Genomic DNA, 24228 nt, shown 5'->3' with positions numbered 1-24228 from the left:
GCTTTTGGGCACTGCCTTTCATGCTATTCTGAGATGACACTGTTTCAAAAGAGATAAGAATATAACCATCAGTCCATTATAATAACGTGGGTATAAAAGCTACTTTCAAATGTACCTACAGGCAGCATTATTACTATACATAAGCAAGCTAAATGTCATTTCACACAATAATAGTCCCATTTCCTGTTAACATATGCTAGGGCTATCTTTCTAAAATCCCACAGCTAGGTTGTATCATTCAGATCTGTGCCTTCCGGTGGATAGAAATTGTCCATTCTGCTTTCCACACTTCTTGCTGCTCCTCTCAGTTCTATAGCAAAAGAGGACAACACGTATCTCAGGTCTGCCTTTCACTTACATTGGGATATATTAACCTTGTTCATCCAATTTCTAATTTAAAGAAAACAAAACTGCTTTTCTGAATTATTCTAGCTTTTTTTTTTTTTCCCCCGAGACAGGGTTTCGCTCTTGTTGTCCAGGCTGGAGGCGATGTCAGCTCACTGCAATCTTCACCTCCTAGGTTCAAGCAATCCTCCTGCCTCAGCCTCCCAAGTAGCCAGCTAATTTTTTGTATTTTTAGTAGAGACTGGGTTTTACCATGTTGGCCAGGCTAGTCTTGAACTCCGGACCTCAGGTGATCCTCCTACCTTGGCCTCCCAAAGTGCTGGGATTACAGGCATGAGCCACAGCACCTGGCCTTAATTATTGTAGCTTTCTTCTCCAAGCCAACATAATAAGGAATAGGAATCTCCAATTCATAAAACATCAGTGACGAGCAATGTTTCTCAACATCCTATGTATGAGTCACACAATATTCTTAAACATCAACACACATGATGCAAGCATTTCAGATAGTTCAAAGAAAAGTATTCATTATTTTTAAAACTTTTAATGGCATGATGTGGGAAATGTATTTTTTCCCACATTTTAAGAAGCCCTATTTCACCACATCAACAACTGATTAAAAATATCCTCCTCCAGTGTTTTATCTGATACAGTGGATTTTTCTCAAAGTCTCTTGCCTAACTGACACATTATCAAATGATGAATAATAAAAAACACATTATTCCACACACTCTCATTGACAAAGGATCATAGCCCTGCAGCTAGAATAGTTGCCTATTCATCATTAAATCAATAAATATTTGAATGAATAAATTAATGACAATGAATCATGTTGAAAATTTCATGTCTTGCTAGAATTTCTTATTTTTTATAGCAGAATGTGGAAGTAGAAATGAACTATAATGAGTCTTGAGATACAAGTAACGTTATTTTGCTCAGAGAATATTGGCAGTCTGTATGCTCTGTGTGGAGTACTCAGGATAGAGAATAGCTTTTGCATAAGAGGAAATATGGACATTCCCAGTGTCCCACTCATCTATATTATGACTGTGAATCATATGCACAAATTATATGCATCCCTGTTTGACCATTCAGTTAAGCAGATCAAAACCATTTCTTCCAACTGGAATACAATAACTGCTTAATACATGATGTATATATGTATTACTTCAGCCATATTTAGCTATGCTATCCTTCAAGCAATTCCACGTGAATATCATTGTGTAGCTATGTTTCAGTCAACTAGACACATCATTGTGTCCCCTCCTATTCGCTTTTTTCAAATCCACCTCTTTTGCTTCCTACATCCGCTATCCAGCCTGTCAGTGAGAAGTACTTCAAATGCTGTTCATTGTAAAGCCTAATCTGACTCATAGCTTCTTCTTAGACAGAATCTAAGCTCTTTCATTAGAGAGATGTTCTATGGGCTGCGAGTAGTGGCTGATGCCTGTAATCCCAGCACTTTGGGAGGCTGAGTCAGGCAGATCACCTGAGCTCAGGAGTTGGAGACCAGCCTGGCCAACATGGTGCAACCCCATCTCTACTAAAAATACAAAACTTAGCAGGGCATGGTGGTCCACACCTGTAATCCCACGTACTCTGGTAGGCTAAGGCAGGAGAATCGCTTGAATCTGAGAGGCGGAGGTTGCAGTGAGCCGACATCGTGCCACTGCACTCCAACCTGGGCAACAGAGTGAGACTGTGTCTGGAAAGAAAAGGAAAAAAGAGAGAAGTGTTCGCTCTCTGCATTAGGCACCTGCTTCATCCAGTTGCCTTCTGAACAAAATTTGAAACTCTGTAATTATGTGTTCCTTGTGTCCATTTTCAACTGCTTTACGCAAATACTTCACTCCATGGTGTGTACAACACTGTGCCAGGTTTTCAATACCTGGGCAGGGTTCCCACTACCTCGAGGATAGCAAAGCTCATCACAGTGCCAGTACTAGCAATAAAAGTCCAAACACTTCTACCCACCGCATTTTGGTATCAGAGTTGCCAAGGGAACCACAACAGCATCAAGCACAGGATGGAGCAACGCTTTTACTCACATCAGAAGAGACAAGGTGAGATCAGCTCCAACAGCATGTGCCCATCCCTCACAGCTAGCGGGTCCCCAGGTTGCCACACAAGACAATGAGACTATGCACACCCCTCTGGAGCCATGGTAAAAGGACCCCTCCTCATCACCCATGGAGCCTGAGATACTGAAAGCTAGAGCATGTCTTGCCTGAGAGCCATTGACTTACTACCTTAGGCACACACTGAGCTTGAAACAGGGAATATATCCCCACACAAGATTATAAACCTGGCGCTAATTACATTGGTTTTTTTGTTTTTTGTTTTTTGTTTTTTTTAGTTGGAATCTCTCTCTGTTTCCCAGGTTGGAGTGCAGTGGTGCGATATCAGCTCAGACCCATTTTTACAGGGTTAAGTGGGAATCAAAAGACTGCACGCAAGTGACCAGCTTTCCCAACACACCAGATCACCAGGAAAACTGTAGACATTAGGAACTGTGTTAGGCCATTTTTGCATTGCTACAAAGAAATATCTAAGACTGCATAACTTGTAAGAAAAGGGTTTCGTCATCTCATGGTTCTGCAGGCTGTACAGGAAGCACAGTGGCATCTGTTGTTTCTGGGGGGTGCCTCAGGAAGCTTCCAATCTTGGCAAAAGGTGAAGGGGGAGCAGGCACATCATGTGTCAAAAGCAGGAGCAAATGCAGAGCAGAGAGGTGCCAGATGCTTTCAAATGACCAGCTCTCATGAGCACTCGCTATCATACCATCACAAAGACAGCACCAAACTATAAGGAATCTGCCTTCGTGATCCAGACACCTCCCACCAGGCCCCACCTCCAGCAATGGGTATTACAATTCAATATGAGATTTGGGTAGGAACACATAGCCAAACCACATCATTCCATCCCTGGCATCCCCCAAATCTCATATCCTTCTCACATTGCAAAATATAATTATGTCTTCCCAACAGACCCTCTAAGTCTTAACTCCAAAGTCTCATCTGAGACAAGGCAAATCCCTTGCGCCTATGAGCATGTAAAATTTTTAAAAAGTTATCTGCTTCCAAGATACAATGGGGGTATAGGCATTGAGTAAACATTCCCATTTCAAAAGGGAGAAATTGGTCAAAAGAAATGGGCTACAGGCCGCATGCAACTTTGAAACTCAGCAGGGTAGTAATTAAATCTTAAAAATCCAAAATGATCTCCTTTGACTCCATATCCTGCATCCAGGGCACACTGGTGCAAGGGGTGGGCTACCAAGGCCTTGGACAACTCCACCCCTGTGGCTTTGCAGGGTGCAGTCCTGGTAGCTGCTCTCATAGGTTGTTGCAGAGTTCTTATAGCTTTCCTAGGCACAGAGTAACATCCACAGGTGAATCTACCATTCTCCAGTCTGGAGGGAGATGGCCTTTTCACAGCTCTATTAGGCAGTGCCCCAGTGGGGACTCTGTGTGAGGCCTCCAACCCCATATTTCCCCTCCACACTGCCCTACTAGAGTGTCTCTGTGGGGGCTCCATGCTGTAGCAGGCTTCTGCCTGGACACCCAGGCTTTTTCATACATCCTCTGAAATCTAGGCAGAGGTTACCAAGAATCCACCACTCTTGCACTCTGTGAACCAGCAGGCTTAACACCATTGGAAGCCACCAAGGTTTATGGCTTGCACCATCCAGAGCAGCAGCCTGAACTATACCTGAGCCCCTTTGAACCAAGGCTGGAGTTAGAATAGCAGATATGTGGAGAGCATTGTCCTAAGGCTGCACAGGAGCAGCAGGGCCCTGGGCCTGGTCCAGGAAACTATTCTTTCCTGCTAGGCTTCTGGGCCTGTGATGGGAGGGGCTGCCGTGAAGGTCTCTGAAATATTTTTGAGGCCTTTTCCTCATTGTCTTGGCTATTAGCACTTGGCTTCTTTGTAATTATACAAATATCTCTAGCAAGTGGTTACTCCACAGTCTGCTTGAATTCCTCTCCAGAAAAACCTTTTTCTTTCTTTGACACATAACCAGGCTGCAACTTTTCCAAACTTTTGTGCTCTGCTTCCTGTTTAAATATAAATTCCAACTGTAAGTCATTTATTTGTTCCTGCATCTGAACTTAAGACTGTTAGGAGCAGCCAAGACAACAGCTTGTATGCCTTGTTGCTTAGAAATTTTTTGCCAGATACCCTAGGTCACTAGTCTCAAGTGAAAACTTCCACAGATCCCTAGGGCATGAACAGAGTGCAGCCAAGTTCTTTGCTAAGGCATAACATGTGTGACCTTTGCTCCAGTTCCCAATAATTTCCTCATATCCATCTGAGACCTCATCAGCCTGGCCTTCACTATTCATATCACTATCAGAATTTTCGTCACAGCCATTTAATGATTCTCTAAGAAGTTCCAAACCTTGTCTTATCTTCCTTTCTTCTTCTGAGCTCTTCAAATTCTTCCACCCCCTACCTCTTATCCTGAGTTTCAAAGATGCGTCCACATTTTCAGGTATCTTTATAGCAATGCCCCACTCCTCAGCACCAATTTTCTGTGTTAAGGCATTTTTGAATTGCTATAAATAAATACCTGAGGCTGTGTAATTTATAAGAAAAGAGGTTTAATTGGTTTATGGTTCTGCAGGCTATACAGGGTATAGGAAGCATAGCAGCATCAACTTCTAGAGAGGCCTCAGGAAGCTTCCAGTCATGGTGGAAGGCAAAGAGGGAGCAGGCACATCATGTGACAAGAATGGAAGCAAGTGAGAGAATGAGGGGAAGGTGCTGCACACTTTTAAATGACCAGACTCTGCAAGAACTCACTATCATGAAGACAGCACCAAGTCATGACACATCAGCCCTCATGATCCAAATATTTCCCATGAGTCCCCAGCTCAAGCATTGGGGATTATAATTCAGCAGGAGATTTTGACAGGGACAAATATCCAAATTACATCAGGAACCAAGTGGGAGAATGGCTGGAGGATTCTCCAGACTCTTATTTGTACTGTTGAAAGAGGAACCCCAGGTTGGTGCAAATAAATTTGACATACTGTGACAGAGAAAAGCAAAAAGTTCTGCCATAGACTATCCATTCTCTGTGGAACGATCACTCTGTTAACATAACACTTGGTTAGAAAAACAAATATGTATCAACGTTTCTTTTTTTTTTTTTTTTTTTTTTTTTTTTTTTTTTAAGACGGAGTCTAGCTCTGTCACCCAGGCTTGAGTGCATTGGCACGATCTCGGCTCACTGCAACCTCCACCTCCTGGGTTCAAGAGATTCTCTTGCCTCAGCCTCCCAAGTAGCTGGGATTACAGGAATGTGCCACCATGCCCAGCTAATTTTTTTGTATTTTTAGTAGAGACGAGGTTTCACCATGTTGGCCAGGCTGGTCTTGAACTTCTGACCTCGTGATCTGCCTGCCTCGGCTTCCCAAAGTGCTGGCATGAGCCACCGCACCCGGCCAAGCTATGGATTCTGCTAAGAAACTTCTAGAGAAACCCCAGGACTCCTTTCCCTGTGTTACCCGACTCCATATTCTGTGTTGGTTCTCTTTTTAAAATACTGATTATCTCATCTTAGGCTACTTTGGGAAGAGATTCTACATCCATCATCTAAATTGAACATAATAATCTGGAATAACTTACTTTATAAAAGAAATGTTTTCTCTTCATACTGTATTACAATTATTGTTCCACATACATTTTAGTTCAACATCCTTCATGTGAGAAAAATTTTTGTGTTAGTTTTCAATAAAATCTCCTGCATTTACAATATTGCTTTTTAAACACTACTTTGTTAGATCTGTTACATGCACATGTGTGTGAGAGACAGAGTATTATTGTGACAAAAATATTGCTTACATGCTGAGAAACTAAAAATTCAAAGGCTTAAAATTAGTTATTTCTAAATGAAACTTGCTTTTGATGAACCTGCCATTACTGCAGCCTTGCCTATCTGATCATAAAATATTAGCCTATATGCTAAGTTTTTGCCTAATGAATAGACCCCCACAACAGCACCCCTATTTCTAACCACTGTATTCTATGTACCTTAGTCTTTGGCTGCTTTCTTGTACACCACATTTAAATATTTAGGACTGTGGCTGTATTTGGAATTTTCATTTCACATTATTCTAAATGATCCCCTTCTATTTCCTAGCATATATATTTAAGCCACATCCCATATCTAATCATCACACACAAAGTGGGTCTGAACATCATTTTTGTCTTTGAGAATCTCTGGAAAGTATCACCGTTTACCATATCAGCACATCAACCATACAAAATTAGATCACTGCTTTCTGGGAACAGTGGTTTTGAGTTTTATGTTTCCAATTTCTGTTTTGAAGATATACATACAAACTTACTTTTATATTGAATACAGCTTTCCCTCAGACTCTACTTAAAGAAAAAATATCAGAGTTATATTAATTCTACATCATTCCCTTTAGGATTCCTTTTAACATTATATATTATTGTGACCTTTATTTGAAATTATAAGCTTCTGCTCAAATGATTGACAGAGGTACAGCAACTTTGAAATATCAATATGTCTCATGTTGCAGACATTATTCTTTAAAAACAATATGTGTGCCCAAGCAACTCTTTCAAAGTCGCAAATTTATATGAATTTCTTAAACAAGGTTATGGTATTAAGGACATTTGTGATTTGCCCTAAAGTATTAGAAATCATGCCCCTTTTTCTCAGCTTATAAATTATTGTAATCTATCTTTCCTTCTGGGATAAAGCAATTTTCTCAAATGGCATTCTACACATATCCTAGGCTATCTTACAAGAGAGAAATTAAACACTAGTCAGGGCACAATACCATTGACAGAATTCACATGGTTCAGTACTGAGGAGAGTCCCCAGCCACAGTAAGGATTTTAGGTTTTGTGGGGTTTTTTAAATAAATGAATGAAAAATTAATTAATTAATTGATAATGTTTATAAACTTTTGTTAAGGTTTTATATGATTTCCATACTTTTAAAATTAAAAACACGTGTGAAAACATGACTATTAAGATGTTCACACATTTATCTCGTTCCAGAGCCCCAGTGCCCAAATTATTTTATCCTGTCCAAATGGTACTATTCAAATCTTTCCCAGGGTAAGCTCAGAGGGAAAGATAAATTCACTAGAAGTGGAAAGTGAGGAGGAGTTTGTACCCCATCGTCCTTCACCCTATGTTACTAGGGCCATGAACACGTGGAAAACAAATACTCTATACCAAACCCTCTGATGTTTCTGATGAAAAAATTGGATTGTACACTTAAGACTGCCTAACAAAATAAAGCAAATTACTTTTAATGTGTGGTTTTTCATCCAATTGCTCACATGTTTCTGTACAATTTGCCTTTAAAGAATTGCTTCAGTAGGTTTCATGAAAATGCAATTTTGTAAATAAAATGAAATCTCATCATTTCCAGTTTCTGGTAATAGTTTCAGAAGATAAATTTGAAACCATGAAGAAAATATTTGGTGTTTTAAAAGTAGTCAGAAAAAGGAACATTAAAACTATTGGAAGGATAGTTTTAATGGAAGGAGAGTTTTAAAGGAAGTTTTATTGGAAGGAAAAGTCCAGTGAATCTGGTAATATCCAATTTTAAGTATTGGCTTTCTGTTGATAGTCTCATGAAGCCACATGATATCTTTTGCCTTTTAGTAGTAAATAATTAATCATGTAAAAATGAGGATAATCTCTCAAGGGAAAAAAAGGTGGAAGGGGTTGATGTAGCAGGGAAGAGATGAAGAAGGTCAAGCTCAAAGAAGGTTATCATGACTTGCTGAATATCAGCACAAACAATAAACTTATGTCAACTCTACTGCTTGTCATGAGTCTACTTGTCAGCTGGGAAGTTTTCTGTTCATGGACGACTCCACTCACATCTCTCCTGTTAGCCACAGATTAAGTAGCCAGTGCTCTAAGCTAGGAGAATCCCTCATATGTTTGAGGTTTTCCTGGCTAGAGGCTTAGGTGTCTGTTTCCTATCATGTGGTCTGTTATTCTCTAGGAGGTTTAGCAAGAGTTGTTCTCATGGAATCTGTGGTAGGATTCCAAAATAGTGAGGAGAAAAGCTTAAGATCTCCCGAGGTCTATTCTAGAAGCTGGCACTTCCAATGTGTTTTATTGGCCAAAACAGATCTCAAGACCAGCAGGGATTTAAGCAGTGGAAACAGGCTGCAGTCCTTGTTAGGAGAAGCTGTTAAATCACATGGCAAGGTGCCTAGATACAAGGAAGAATGAAGAATTTACATTATTTTAGTAAGCAACCTACAACATGACAGAGTATCATTAATCTCTTTATCTAATTTGTTAGATGGGCAGAGTAGTTTGAGAGACATATGGTTCAGCAGCATGGTAAAATAATGTGCTCTGAGAAACCTCCTATGACTAAGAATAAGGAGAAAACAAAAAATAACAAATTTATTTTTATGTCTACTTTGATTAAAAAATCATTAGGTACAACAAACATATAACTAACACTGAATTAAAAAGCATTTGTTTATGTACACATTACTTATAAACATACCTACATTGAAAAATATGGTGTGTGTATATATGTGTATATATATATATATCTGCAATAAACAACAATTTAATCAGAAAAACTAAATGAATTCGACATATTGCAAGCAGAAAACAATACTTCATAGTCATTGGAAGTGTAGGAGAAGCAAAGACGAGAGAAGACCCTATTATATCATGCATTCTTTGCTAGGCTTCAAATCAAGAAATTGCAGGAACCAGGGGAAAGCATAATTTTTCTTTTCCTTTTAAGATGGAGACTCTTTCTGTCACCCAGGCTGGAGTTTAGTGGCATGATATTGGCTCACTGCAACCTCCGCTCCTGGGCTCAAGTTATTCTCCTCCCTCAGCCTCCCGAGTAGCTGAGATTACAGGCACGCACCACCATATCTGGCTAATTTTTTGTATTTTTAGTAGAGACAGGGCTTCTCCGTGTTGGCTAGACTGGTCTCAAACTCCTGACTTCAGGTGATCTGCCAGCCTTAGCCTCCCAAAGTGTTGGAATTGCAGGTGTGAGCCACTGCGCCCAGTAAGAAAGCATAATTTTAAATAGGTGGACTTCTCTTTCCAAGGCTAGTGATTCATAAGGAAATGTTCAGAGGATGCTGCAAAACCTTCCATCCATGAAAAGCCATGAATATCATCTGTTTTCGCCACAGCAATGATATAGCTTTGGTCTCTCATATCTCTCAAATCTCTTAAAGCTACTCTTATTGACTAAGAGTAAACACAATTCTTGTTCTGAGTAATCAAGTTCCTGAGAGAGTATGGAAGGGTGCTAAGCTGCCTAAATATGATCCCACTAGGATTTATAAAATTTTTAATTTTTACGGATAGATAATAGTTGTACATATTTATGGGATACATGTGTTATTTTGATTCAAGCATATCAGGTGTAATGATCACATCAGGGTAATTGAGATATCTCTCACCTTAAACATTTATAGTTTGTGTTAGTAATATTTCAATTTCACTCTTCTCATTACTTTGAAGTATACAATAAGTTGCTGTTTCCTATGATCGCCCTATTGTGCTATCAAATACTATACATTATTCTATCTATCTAACTATATGTTTGTACCCATTAACCAACCCCTTGTTTATCCTCCCTGCTGTCTCCCATTCTCCTTCCAAGCCTATGGCAACTATCACTCTATTCTCTATCTCCATATACACCATTGTATTAATCACTTTCTCCATGAATATCCCTCCTTCCAACACCTGCGTTTGGATGGTGCTAGTAAGGAACATCTCAAATGTTAAATTTATTCATCTGAAATACACCACGCATTATAGTTTTCTAATACAGCCTAGAGTTTTCATGAGTGGGACACTGTTTTCTGTCTTCGTAAGGTACTTCTGACTCCCACAGGCAGGTGACTGCCGAGTAGGACTAAGACCCATCCCCTGGAACTTTTGGCTACTTTGCCTTGGATCAGGACCATGTGGGAAGTACCTTTCTTCAGAACCGGTAGAACAACTGTGAGGCCAAAGGAGGGTCCTAGATTCCAGTCAAGGTAGGGTTAGAAAGTCCTTCCACACATATACCCCCTCAAATGGAGGACCCAAGGAGCAGATCTGAGAATACCAGCCAAAACAGGCTGTAGGCTAGTGCGACGAGATGAAGGGAATTCAGAAGGAACTATGAGAGCCAAGGCTCTCTGGATCTTAAAAAGACACAATGAATGGGAGGTTGAGGCTGGAGAATTGCTTCAACCAGGGAGGCAGAGGATGCAGTGAGCCAAGATCACACCACTGCACTCCAGCCTGGGTGACAGAACAAGACTCTGTCTCTCACACACACACACACACACACACACACACACACACACAATGAAAAGATGAAGACTCATAAGGAACAATTCTGAGTACAGAAAGTACACAAATTAATCATGGCAGGAGCAAGAAGTGAGAGGTTTCAGATCTTTTGGAAGTGAATTCAAACAGACAGACAACAGTGAGTACTGGCAAAACAGTATCTGGGTTTTTTTCTTTTTCCTGTAAGAGTGAGGGTTAATGCAAGGGTAATTTATCAAGCATGTGATTCTATGAGCAGTGAAGGACTATCTCACCATTTTACATATTCCTCACTCTCAGCCAGCACTGGAGTTGGACTGTTTCTTTGCTGCTAGGTAGACCCACACCTTCCTCCTTACTGGTGAGATCCTGTTTCCGTAGCCATTTTAGGCTATGGTTGCTGCAATTTCTAATTAACAATTACGTCTGGAGTTGGAAGAACAAAGAACCCTTCAGTGAGATCCCTGAATTTCAAGTTTATTTCCTTGCACACAATCACGTATGCCATCATCTATTGTCTAAATACAAAGGAAATAATTCTGAATAAGATATATTATACTTACACAGTGAAGTTGTGATAGTATGTTCAAAGAGACCTAGCTTCCATAAGTATCCACTTTTGCCGTCAATATATATTATTAATAAATCATCTTACATATTATATTGGTAATTATATTAATAATTTATAATGTTAAATATACCGCAGTGACGTTGCACATACATACGCAATTAAATTGACGGCCCCATTCTCAGTCCTCCCAACTTAGGTGGGACAGCCAATTTATTCCTCTACTACGGACTCAGTGATATATGTGACTTGTTTTGATCAAAGGGAAGTTAGCAAACTTGATGTAAATAGAAGCTTTAAAAAACGTTTGTCCATTTAAAAAACCAAAAAGCTTAAATCAATGCTCTATAATTTTTATTTGAATTGAAATTTTTAGTTTGAACTCATTATTTTTTATCTGTTTTTAAAAAACAGAGAGGTTTTTGGCTCTCTTCACTGAAACAGTATATAAGTAATAGTGTCCAAGGAGTCTTCTCCAAATATCAGTGGTTCTTTAAAGAAAAAAAAAAAAAAAAAAAGACCTTTTCCTAATCAAGTACAGGAAAGATAAAAGATAAGTCTGGAAAATCTTCTCATATAAGCATCAAATAATTTATAGAAGATACTACTAAAATCTTGTCAAAAAATACTTAGACCGAATTAAAAAGCTTTCTACTAGCCCATGATAGGACAATTTGACATCAAAAAGAGAAATAACTACAATTGATGGATACATGTCAGTTAATTAAAACACTATACTATTGTCATAAAGACAGACTTATCAACCAATGGAGCAGTACAGACAGCCCAGAAATAAACTCACATATATGCAGTTATTTGATCTTGGCAAAGCTAATCATTATACACACTAGGGAAAATGTAGTCTCTTCAACGAATGATGCTGGGGAAACTGGATATTCACATGCAAAAAATGATATTGGACCCTTATCAAACATCCAACAAAAAACTCAACCTGACATGAATTAAAGACTTAAATACAAAGCCTCAAACTGTAAAATTATTAGAAGAAAACATAGGGGTAAAGATTGCTGATATCGGACTTGGTAATGACTTCTTAGATACGACGTAGTGACTACAGTTTACAATAATGCACTGTGCACTTAAATATTTAGGGTGATGTTATTAAAACGTCTATGAGGCTGGGAGTGGTAGCTCGCGCCTGTAATCCCAGCACTTTGGGAGGCCAAGGCAGGCAGATCACCTGAGGTCAGAAGTTCAAGACCAGCCTAGCCAACATGGTGAAACCCCGTCTGCACTAAAAATGCAAAAATTAGCTGGGTGTGGTGGTGCACATCTGTAATCCCAGTCACTTGGGAGGCTGAGGCATAAGGACACTTGAACGTGGGGGGTGGAGGTTGCAGTGAGCCCACATCGCATCACTGCAGACCATGCACTCCAGCCTGGGCGAGAGAGAGACTCTGTCTAAAAAAAAAAAAAAAGAAAGAAAGAAAAGAAAAAAAGTCTATGAGTGCGTAAGAATGCTTAAGCATATTATTTTCACAACTGCTAAATTATACACTCATTCTGGAAATTGATAAATGAAAAAAAATCAACTATTTTCCTCTCCTGAATAAACTTATTGATGAGAATGTTTTTTCTCTTTACAGGTTTCTATCTTCTATATGTAGAAGTAATGATGGAATTGTAAAATAAGCATTTTGAACTTCTGGCAATTAATGGGTCTAGGTAACTATTACTGAAAGTAAAAAAACTGCAGCTAAAAAGTTTATGAGGGAGATTGTAAAATGAACCCAATTCACAATTCCAGCATTACTAAATGTGAAGCAATGGGCCACCCAGACACCATGTACATCCTAATATGATGTAATAAAATGTACACAGAGCAACTATAAAATATCACTCTTGTCAACAAATAGTAAAAATACCCAGAATCACATCAACCTTTGTCATCTACCTGCCGATGGTAGGAGGGATAGAGGAAGATATGAAAAGGGAAAACAAGAAAGAAATCAGCCACATCTAAAATGCAAGAATTCTACAGGACAATAATAAAGTTTCCTCAAAACAATAAAATGCATTAAAAAGGAATAAAAAAGAACCACCACATCTCTAAAAAGAGTTAAAGACATGCCTAACTGTAACGAATGTGTGTCTTAATGTAAAAAAAAAAAATGACTATGAAAATATGTTTGGGAAGCAATCAAGGAAAACTGATCACGAATTAACTATTAGAGGATGCCAAATAATTTTGTAATGTCATTGGTGTGATAATGGTATTGTGGCTCTCTCTGTATATTTTTTTAGACTTCTGTTGTGATAGAGATGTACACTGAAGTACCTATAAGAAAAATGTTGTCTTGCCTGGGATTTGTTTTAAAATATTCAGCAGAAATAACAGTAACTATAAAAAATGTACAGGGAGAGAAGGAACTGATGACAGAATATTGATGGTTATTAAAATCCAGGGATGTGTTTATAAAGCTTCAAATTACAATTCTATATACTTCTACATCTGAATAAAATTTACTTATGAAAGTAAATAATGAACAAGAAAAAACTTAGCTGACTCTGCTAAATAAACTCTATTGTTAATGGAAGTTATTTTTCTTTGGAGAAGATTCCCACATAATGTATGCACAAGTAATGATAGAATTTTAAAAATCAACCTTTTACAACCCACTCAATGATTAAATTTGACACAAAGTTGTCAAATATTTTAAGCTAAACAAAGTGTGAGTAAGGGCTTTAAAATAAGAATAAGAAAAACACATTAAAGGCATATGATTTGATCATGAGAAGGCTGACACAATAACAAAGTCATCTTGTTTATAAAGGCCTCACATTGTTTAATAAAACAAATATTCAGGAAGTATACTAATATAAATTAATAGAAAATATGCAACCTACAAGTCCTGTGATGGGTCCCACCCACCACTGAGGGTGTATATAAAAGGACTGACCTGGGCATATAGGGATATTCAAACTAAAGAAACTGGTTCCTTGCTCCTCAACCAAATCCTCCACTCCTGAAACCATGTGCTACTACGTCAGCTACTATGGCGGTCTGGGTTATGGCTATGGAGGCCTGGGTTGTAGCTATGACTGTGGCTGTGGTTATGGCCGTGGCTATGGAGGCCTGGGCTGTGGCTATGGCCATGGCTATGGCGGCTATGGATATGGCTGCAGCCGCCCATCTTGTTATGGAAGATACTGGTCCTGTGGCTTCTACTGAGAAATATCTGGCAACTCAACCTAGTGGTCTCTTCCACATGGACTTCCTAAATCTGCCTTTATAATTCTTCATATGAGTAATTCATTTTTCTATTGTAAAATGTCAACAGCATCCTTAAGTATCTGGAAGAAAAAACAGGTCAGATTCTGCAAGCCTCATCTAGAGTTACTGAAATCATTTGACATGTTTCACAGATTTTTTAAAAGCTTTGTTTTGCTATTGTACCATCATTAAATGGTTGATTTTTGATCAACTTATGTGAGAAGATATAAAAATTTCTTTTAATAAACATCTCATTGAAAATATATTGATTTGTTCCATTTTAATTATGTTTATTGTGCATGTGAGTGTTTGCATTTTGGTGTGTTGGCAAATGGAATGGGAAAGAAGAAAATATGAGAAAAAGAAAGAACACCATCTTTGGAGCATCCCAAGATGACAACGATGTTTAGACTAGTCCAACTTCATGAATATTTCTGTTTCTCTATTAAAATACCTTGTGTTTTATTCCCACTCTTCTTGGTTTTAGTGTCAGCATTTGAATAGGTCTGAGTGAATTTACTATATTGTGTGCAACTTATCTTTTATTTATGAACCTATTATCTTAGTATTTGTGGACTCAAATACCTCAGATGAAATAACTACTTTATCGGCAGATTCCAACCATGTGTTATACTTTCGTTTGTTATGGGGATTTAGAGCCCTATTGTCCTGATGTAAATATTTCAGAGGTATCTGTTCATCATTCCAACTTTGGATATATTCAATTAAAATAATTCAATTGAATATACCTCTTTTGGGATACTTCAATATTTTCAAGTGAAAATTTGCAACATTGCTACATCTTATAGCACATGATGCTATCAATGAGAAAACATCCTATTGGGACATGTTATCACAATAATAGAAGTAATATATTCCATTGTCTTAAAAGTGATTGGCACATAGTAGGCCCTCAATAAATATCACTTAAATGATGAAATGTCATTTGCTTAGATGATGGAACATAAAAAAACTATGTTATTTTAATGAATTACATTAACTCAATTGGGAGCATAAGATAAATGGAAACTGTGCACACATATACCTATATCCATGTCCAGAGTCTCATTGTCCAAATGACGACGTTGTATATAAAGGCACTACCTTACGGAATCTGCTTGCAGGAGACATGGAGAATTCGGACTTGGGCAGCTCTTTTCCATCAACCAACTCTTACAACTTTTCCATCAACAACTTCTATGTTATGTAGATAATGGTAACTTTTTTGGTGCAAAAAGATAACTTTTTTGGGCTAACACAATACAATAAGATTGGGCTACACTAAAATACCCTTAAAAAGAATAAGCTGCAATTACTTGTTAACACAAGTGAAAAATACATTAATACATTACCTACAAGGATACTTAAATTCAAATGTAAGTTAGCTGCTAATATTTTGAGTGATTAGTCTGAATTATAAAGTCAGCACTATTCATGGCTTGTGCAACCAACAACAGAAGATTGAAAAGTCCCTGAACTGCGTGATTGGTGACATTCAGTCTGAAGAAACACAGTCCCTTCTCTTTACTGAACTTTCCATTTCGGACACCATGAGCTGAAATGGCAACTCTCTGATGCCTTGTCCCTGGTTCTGGGCTGGTTCTAGCAGTGTGATACTCTGGCCGTACAGACTCTGTCAGGGTTTCCCTTGAGCAACTCAACCTGCTGGACTCTTCCTTTTGTGCTTCCTGACTTCTCCTCCATACCCACATTGGAAATACTAATTTCATCCCTAACTACTAAAAAAAATGTAATTCAAATTCAGCATGCTATATTTTGATTAACTGAAATCAATGGGATGTCTTACAATTTACAGAAAAGTTATACTCTTTATTTTGGATTGACATTATTCCTCTTCATATATATTCTTTTTTTTTTTTTTTTTTTTAGACAGAGTGTCTCTCTTGTCTTGTCCCCCAGGCTGGAGTGCAGTGGCACGATCTAGGCTCACTGCAACCTCTGCCTCCTGGATTCAAACAATTCTCCTGCCTCATCCTCCTGAGTAGCTGAGATTACAGGCGCCTGCCACCATCACGCCTGGCTAATTTGTTTGTATTTTCAGTAGAAACGGGGTTTTACCATGTTGGTTCGGCTGGTCTTAAACTCCTGACCTCAGGTGATCTGCTGGCCTCGGCCTCCCAAAGTGCTGGGATTACAGGTGTGAGCCACTGTGCCCGGCCTATATGTTCTTTTCATATCTTTCATATGAGAAAATAAAGTTTATGTTAAAATGTATGCTTGATATGATTTGGCTCTTTGTCTCCACCCAAATCTCATCTTGAACTGTAATCCCATAATCCCCATGTATCAAGGAAGGGACCCGATGGAAGGTGATTGGATTATGGGAACAGTTTTTTCCCCATGTTATTCTCATGTTAGTGAGTTCTCACAAAATCTCATGGTTTTATAAGTGTTTGACAGTTCCTCCTTCACACTGTCTCGATCTTTCTTTCTTGCCACCTTGTAAAGAAGGAATTCCCTTCTCCTCTGCCTTATGCCATGACTGTAAGTTTCCTGAGGCTTCCCCAGCCATGCGGAGCTATGAGTCAATTAAACTTCCTTTTTAAATTACCCAGTCTCTGGTAGTATCTTCATAGCAGTATGAAAATAAATTTACAATGCTCCTGTAAATTTTATTATATTAATTTCTATTATTTTTGCTTTTTCTGTTTGTGTGCGTGTGTGTATGCATTTATCAGAGTGAAGCAGTGAGAGACAGAGAGAGAGAGGAATAGAGAGATTTTGATATCTCCTGCAGTTTTAATGGCTCTGAAAATTTAAGGATCTGGACATCAGTTCCTTTCACCTAAGGTCATGTGTAATCCAGTTTTTATGTGATTCAGCAGCCAGTGCTACATTTGGTCAGACTTCCAATTTACATTCATGTAAGAACATTTTTAATGACATTTTTGCCCAGCAAAATAGTCTTTTTCCTATCACTATATATAACAACCCCTGGGTTTGTCTATTTCTCAACACCCTAAGATTTGGTTGAATTACTTAGCACTGCGCCTCAGAAGAGAGGTAATTCGCTCTTCACACCTCATGTCATCTGGCTGACCTGTAGAGTATAGATAGAATCCCCTGTTGAGTGACTGCTGACTGCCTGATATTTGATGTTAAAATTCTCTGGAAAGGATCTGTTGTTCACCAGCTCACCAGGACGGTGTTGAATGCACTGAGTCACTGTCTCCCTCTTATTCCACTGTTCTTCACATCTGACAGCTCCTTTATTTTTATTTTGAAATCCTCAAACAGTAAATGTGTCTATTTATTCCACTTGTCCTTAAGAATCCCCATACATTGGGAAATGGCAATGAGACAACAGAATCTTATGCAATAAGATATTACTTAGGCAAAAGATGCTTCAAAATTTTTCTATTTGATTTTTAATAAATTACAATGTTTTTCCCAATAGTGGTTTAGCCATCATTGGATTTAAAAACTCAATACTATTCATGAAATTCTGAGTGCTCAACATAAGTGCTAAGCATTATTTGGCTACCTGAACATCTAGCTTAATTATTTGAAGAAATATGCAATACATATAACACTAGATATATATGTGACCTGATGAAGAAAAATGCTGATTTATTTCCAAATTTCAAAAGAAAAACTTCTCCAATGTCTTTTTGCCATTTATAGCATCTCATGCTATAGATGAGAAAGCGAGTGACAAGAGGAGACACAAGAACAATACTGGATGTCACATAACATATTGTCTTAAAATGATTGGCACATGGTTCGTAACAAATAAGTAACAATCAGATGAGTGAAAGAGGCTGGCAAAGCTATATGAATTTCTCTCTGAAGTCTCAAGTGATCTTAATTGGAAGCATGGGGGAAAAGCAAGATTTTTCATCGTACCTATGCACCCGTCACTAGTTTCGATGTTCAGTGATAATTATGTTCAGTGTTCACTGTCTCGAAATGTTTAGTGTATAACTGGCAGTATTTGGGGGATCAGAGGAAACCTGAGTTCGGCAACTATAAAATCAGAGGAGAAGTTTCTTCCCTCTTATGAAAGCTCCCAATAGCTATATTTGGAGTGATGATACATAATTTATATTGATCTCTCTCTTTGACTGTCAAACTTATTGACCTGTACTCTGAAAATAGGTCTAATCTGTTGTATATGAATTATAATTTAGTGAATTTCATTAACTATTTTAAACCAAACAACAACAACACAAAAGTCTTTCCATGACTGTAGGACTTCTATTTCCACCAATACTTCAGGTAACAGCTAAACTCTGAGGAAACAAAAAAGGAATGTGTCACTTTTTGGTCCCTCTGATGCTACCCATATACTTTTAAGAGACATGTCACTGCTGTAGCCAGGGCATCTGTGAGCACAAACATGACCCCCGGAAAAGAAGACACAGAGTTGAGGATGGAGCACCCACTTAACCATGGTGTGTTTTACAGTTACCTCTCTGGCACATTCATAAGGGATGACAAAAGGAAACATGGAGTGCACACAGTTTCTGTCCGTAAAATGCTCATTTATTTTGAGGAAAGATTGAAGTAATACATATAAAAGGAAAAGGCACATACATAAGTGAAAAAAGCAAACAAAAACTTATTCCTATGGAGGAATGGAAATAAAACAGAACAAAACAAATGGGATACCGATTTTCATTATTTGCATCACACCATGTCATCAAATCACATGTATTCAAAAGGCTACAGAGTGATTCAGAACCTTGAAAATAGAATAAAAGTTTCATTTTAAAGGTCCATAAATTGATCATGGAATTCTGACATAGGAACCAAATTATCTCAGTTATGAGGGCCTTGTTCTGCCAATAATTAAGGGAATCATGATGTTGTCTGAAGTGAATGAATAAGATCTGTCACACTGCACCGCATGTGCTTTTCTCCACCCACCGAGGGCATAGAAAAAGGAACTTGGCAGATGGGGACATCCACACAAAAGATACCTACTTCCTGGTCCTCAACTGAACACTCCATTCCTAATATAATGTGCTACTGCGGTAACTGCTACTGTGGCCTGGGCTATGGCTACAGTGGCCTGGGCTGTGGTTATGGCCGTGGCTACTGTTGTGGTTATGGTGGCCATGATTACAGCTGCTGCCCCTCACTGTGCTGTAGAAGATGCTGGTCCTATGGCTTCTACTAAGGAATCTGGGGCTGCTTAGCTTATTGGCATAACCGTCTTTTTTACTGGCACTATCTCCAAGTGTCTTCACAGGAGAAATTTTTAAATGTTTTCAAAAATACCAACTATACATTAAACTGTCCTAGAAAAATCAATGAAATTCAACATGGCCATTTTTATTCAGCATTACCAATTGGATTGTGTGATAGTTTATAGAAAAGTTTTTCTTTTGTTATTGTATTATCTTTATAACACTATGTAAAATTTGATTAAATTTGCTGCAGTTCTACTAAATTATCACCATTAGTTTGGCACCTATGTTTGTATTTGTGTGCAATTAGTCACCTGTGTGTGGCTGTTGGCAGGAGGGGGAGGGAAAGAGAGAGAAAGGCAGCTCTTTTCTAACACTGCTCATGTAACAGAGGAATATATATACACATCTCCTTTAATCTCTTGTATCATTTCTGTTGGCTTATGCTGTCAATCTAAAAAATGGCTACTTTCTCCAACAATAGTTGTATTTCACATCAGAGAATTTAAAATTCTACATATTTGTACGGCTTGTGTCTTTTGCAACACCAGTGATTGGAATATATCAACTAGGGCTCTACCTCAGTGAAATGTTTCTCAATTTATATATTTATATATGTACATCAACATATTTAATGAAAAAAATGTGATAACATTTTAAGGATGGATTACAAATGTCAATGTAGAATCTTATAATATCAAAGCATGTTTTTAATATATGTGTGTGTAGAGAGAGAAACATTCTAAATATTAAATATAAACATTCTAAATATATGTGTGTGTAGAGAAAGAAACATTCTAAATATTCATATTTTCATATATATGTGTATAAGAGTGTATATATAAAGAATGACAAGGCATTATCATATTGAACATGTCAGCACTAATAATGACATTCTGGCTTATCAACATGGCAGCCAAATAGTGCTTTAAATTATACCAAATTTTGCCGGGAGCGGTGGCTTATGCCTGTAATCCCAGCACTTTGGGAGGCCGAGGCGGGTGGATCATGAGGTCAGGAGATCGAGACCATCCTAGATAACACAGTGAAACCCCGTCTCTACTAAAAACACAAAAAAACTAGCCGGGCGTGGTGGCGGGCGCCTGTAGTCCCAGCTACTCAGGAGGCTGAGGCAGGAGAATGGCCTGAACCGGGGAGGCGGAGCTTGCAGTGAACCGAGATCGCACCATTGCACTCCAGCCTGGGTGACAGAGCGAGACTTCGTCTCAAAAAACAATGTACTGAGAGAATACTGAGCTTAACAGAGAGCCAAGTTTCTCCTTGAGATATTTTCCAGATTTTGAAGTTGCAAGGTTCAGTTTCCTAAGAGAGTAAGAAACATTTGAAAAGAAGACACAAGTCCATATCAAGGTGATGAGGAGGAAATAGTCACGAGTTCAGGACCTGTCAAGAAGAAGTACCCTTAACTAAAAGACACAAAGGAATATCCTCTACAGGCGGAGGCAGGATTGCTTGAGGTCAGGAGTTCAAGACCAGCCTTGGCAACATAGTGAGACCCCATCTCTACAAGAAATTTAGAAAATTAGCCAGGCATGGTGGCATGTGGCTGTAGTCCTGGCTATTCAGGAGGTGAGGCAGAAGGATCTCTTGAACTCAGGAGCCTGTGTGACCGACAGAGTGAGACCCTGTCTTTAAATAAATAAATAACAAAATAGAAAAAAATCACCAAGTAATCAAATTTAAATTCTAGTTAGTAATGTGATTAAAAACTCAATAGATTTAGTCACAGAAAATCTAAATTATTAAGCTTTAACTTAGGTTGATAAAAACTGCGCGACTGAAGCAAAGATAAAGAAATGGAATGTAAAATATTGAAGACAGTTTAAAGATGTCAGGCCTCATGAATAGTAAACATACACGTAATTGGAGTTCAGCAGGTAAGTGTGACAGAAGCCATTTTTTGAAAAGAAAATAAAACATACTTTTTCAAAACTGTTTAAAGACATCACCCTATGTATTATAAAAGCTCTGCACTTCCAAGAATGAAAATAATTAAAGTCACATCTAGGAGTAACTCAATAGCTAAAAATTAAATGCAAAACCAAAACATTTACTTAGCCAGAGAAAGCAAACACATTGCCTACAGAGTAACAAAAAGGCTGACAGCAGACTCCTTAAAAGAAACAAAGGAAGTTTAAGAAAAATGTAATGACATTTTAAGGATGTATTACAAACAACTACCAATCTAGAATTTCATGCAATCAAAAGCATCCAGATAATAAAACAAAATAAATAATATATTAATAAATATATAAATAACATTTTAAAAATAAATTAAAATGAAAATCTTCAGATAAAACCATAGTGAGAAAATCTATTTTTACCAAGTATAAATTATAAGAAACAAAAGAGTTGTTTAGGAAGAAGAAAAGTTACACAGAATAAAAGTAGACATTCACAAAAGAATAAAATTAGTTGAAAATATAAATTAATATCAATTGTGTACAAATAATAATCATAATTTATTTTAAGGTTTATCTATGGAAAATGAGATACAACAACAAGTATAGCATGAAAGACTGGAGTACAGAAATAGCCAGCTCTAAGGTTCTAGGCCTATTTAAAACAATGAAAGTAATACATATGGCCATATTGCAACAGACTGTAACAAGTCACTGATGCTGAAAGAGACAGAAAACACAAAAGTATAGTGAATAGTGAAACAAGAGGTAAATAACTGAATTTTAGAAAACTGTTTAGTCGTATCTTCTATAATCCAGCACTTCTGGTTCTGCCTATATCTAACCAATACTTCTGATTTGATAGATCAACCAGGGGAAGGCAAACTTTCTCTGAAAAGAGTTAGATAACAAATATTTTAGATTTTTGCAGGCCACGTGATCTGTGTCTTAACTACTCAACTCTGCCATTGTAGTGGGAAAGTAGTTACAGATGATACATAAATGAATGCATGTGGATGTTTTCCAATATGAAGTGCAAATTAATCTGAAATATGAAGCCAAACTTTCTCTAGTTTAAGATCCCCACCTTCTACTGGTGATGCATAAAAACCTATTTGCAGATGGCAACTGTTGAACTCAGGAAATGGATTCTTAGTTTCTCGACTAAACCTTAACTCTTGCCACAATCCCCTATATGGCAAATACTACGGTGGCTGGTGCTGTGGCTGTGGCTCTGACCACGGCTGTGGGTATTGCCACAAATAGGGATCCAACACGTTTCAATTTAATTATCCAAAAGCTCATGGAATGTCTCACAATTGATAGTAAGTGTATTTCTTAATATCACATTATCATTACATTTCTTAATTATTTTACTATGTCTTTATTTTTTAATTGCACAGAATGCTGTTTTGCATTTATCCTCATTTATTTTCATCATATGTGTGTATATCATATGTATTTAATTGAAAGTATGAAGGAGAAAGAAGAAAAGAGAAAGATAAATTATTACACAGTTTTTCTCCTGCAGAAATGATGTGTGCATAAAAGTGGACCATATGCCCTTTCTTTCTGCACTCATATAAATCTGTGCACTTAGGTGGCCTGCGGCCATTAATAACATCCACATCCTATCCGGTAGAAGTCTCAGACTCATTTTTTGTGTTATTTTTTTCCCATTGCAATTAACAACTTGATTCCCATAGACATATTCTGTGAGCCTATCTTTTGGCTGTCTCTGACCTGTACCGCATGGGCTGCATCTCTGGGCTGATGTCACTGGTCTCTATACTTTTTCATTTCTCTTCTCTGGGTCATCAACAGAAGTAGCTAGATCACATCTCATTTGGCTTCTCTCTGTCCAGATGCAATTTACTAACCAGGAGCCACTTTTATCATAAGCAATGGTTCTTGTAATGTCCTTGACATATATCAGTTTATCAGGTTACCAGGAGAACAAAACTAGACATTTTAACTTAAGGTCAAATTCTGATGTATAAGAGTAAAGAATTTTGTTATCTTATACTAGTATTAGTTATCTTATACAACTCAATAATAAAACAAAGAGTTGAACCATTACTTCACCAAGAGACAATACCTTCAAATGGCCTCTGATACATAAAAAGGTGTTCAACTACATTGGACTTCAGAAAAATGCAAACTGAAATTACTACACATCTACCATCATGGCTAAAGGGAAAAAAAAACGGGTAGCATAACTTTTGTTGTTGAGATTGAAGAGCATTAAATAGTAAAACCATTTCGGGAAACTGTTTTGTAGAGTATCGGCAAAACCTGAAAATTTTATACTCTGTAAATCTGCAATATTCTAGTTACACCTCCATAAAATTGTATCTGTGGCAGAATAAATTGCCCTTCCTCAAATATTCACTCTTTCCTCCCTGACCTCCATGAAAGGATATTTCCTTTCTCAATTATCATTGGCTTAGCTGCGGAACTTGTGTGACCTCATAAGTGATGGAGTGTACATGGACAAAATGTATTTCCCTATCCCCTGACTTGCTTCCCACAGGGAGACTAATCGGCATATCTCCCACAACTGGCTGGACCACTTGCACTTCTGTTTTCCATATTGAAAAAAAATGAATTGAGCAGATACTGATCCAAGTCAGAGGAGGGTAATATAGATCAAACCCACCACTTTTGCCAAACTCAGCCTTGTTCACC

General features: G+C 37.8%; 2 protein-coding genes across 2 annotated transcripts in view; one reads left to right on the top strand and one right to left on the bottom strand.

Annotated features, from left to right (window-relative positions):
- TIAM1 (TIAM Rac1 associated GEF 1) overlaps window positions 1-24228 on the bottom strand; it is a 1375699-nt gene that overhangs the window by 365051 nt on the left and 986420 nt on the right. The gene's annotated exons all lie outside the window — the stretch shown is intronic.
- On the top strand, window positions 14168-14581 carry LOC126951719 (keratin-associated protein 20-2). Its single transcript, XM_050786125.1, has one exon. The coding sequence runs from the start codon at window positions 14226-14228 to the stop codon at window positions 14421-14423; it is 198 nt and encodes a 65-aa protein (XP_050642082.1). The 5' UTR covers window positions 14168-14225; the 3' UTR covers window positions 14424-14581.

The sequence above is a fragment of the Macaca thibetana genome, chromosome 3 (assembly GCF_024542745.1).
Source record: "Macaca thibetana thibetana isolate TM-01 chromosome 3, ASM2454274v1, whole genome shotgun sequence".
In the NCBI taxonomy this organism is placed as follows: Eukaryota; Metazoa; Chordata; class Mammalia; order Primates; family Cercopithecidae; genus Macaca; species Macaca thibetana.
This window is presented reverse-complemented; position numbering and strand designations above follow the sequence as displayed.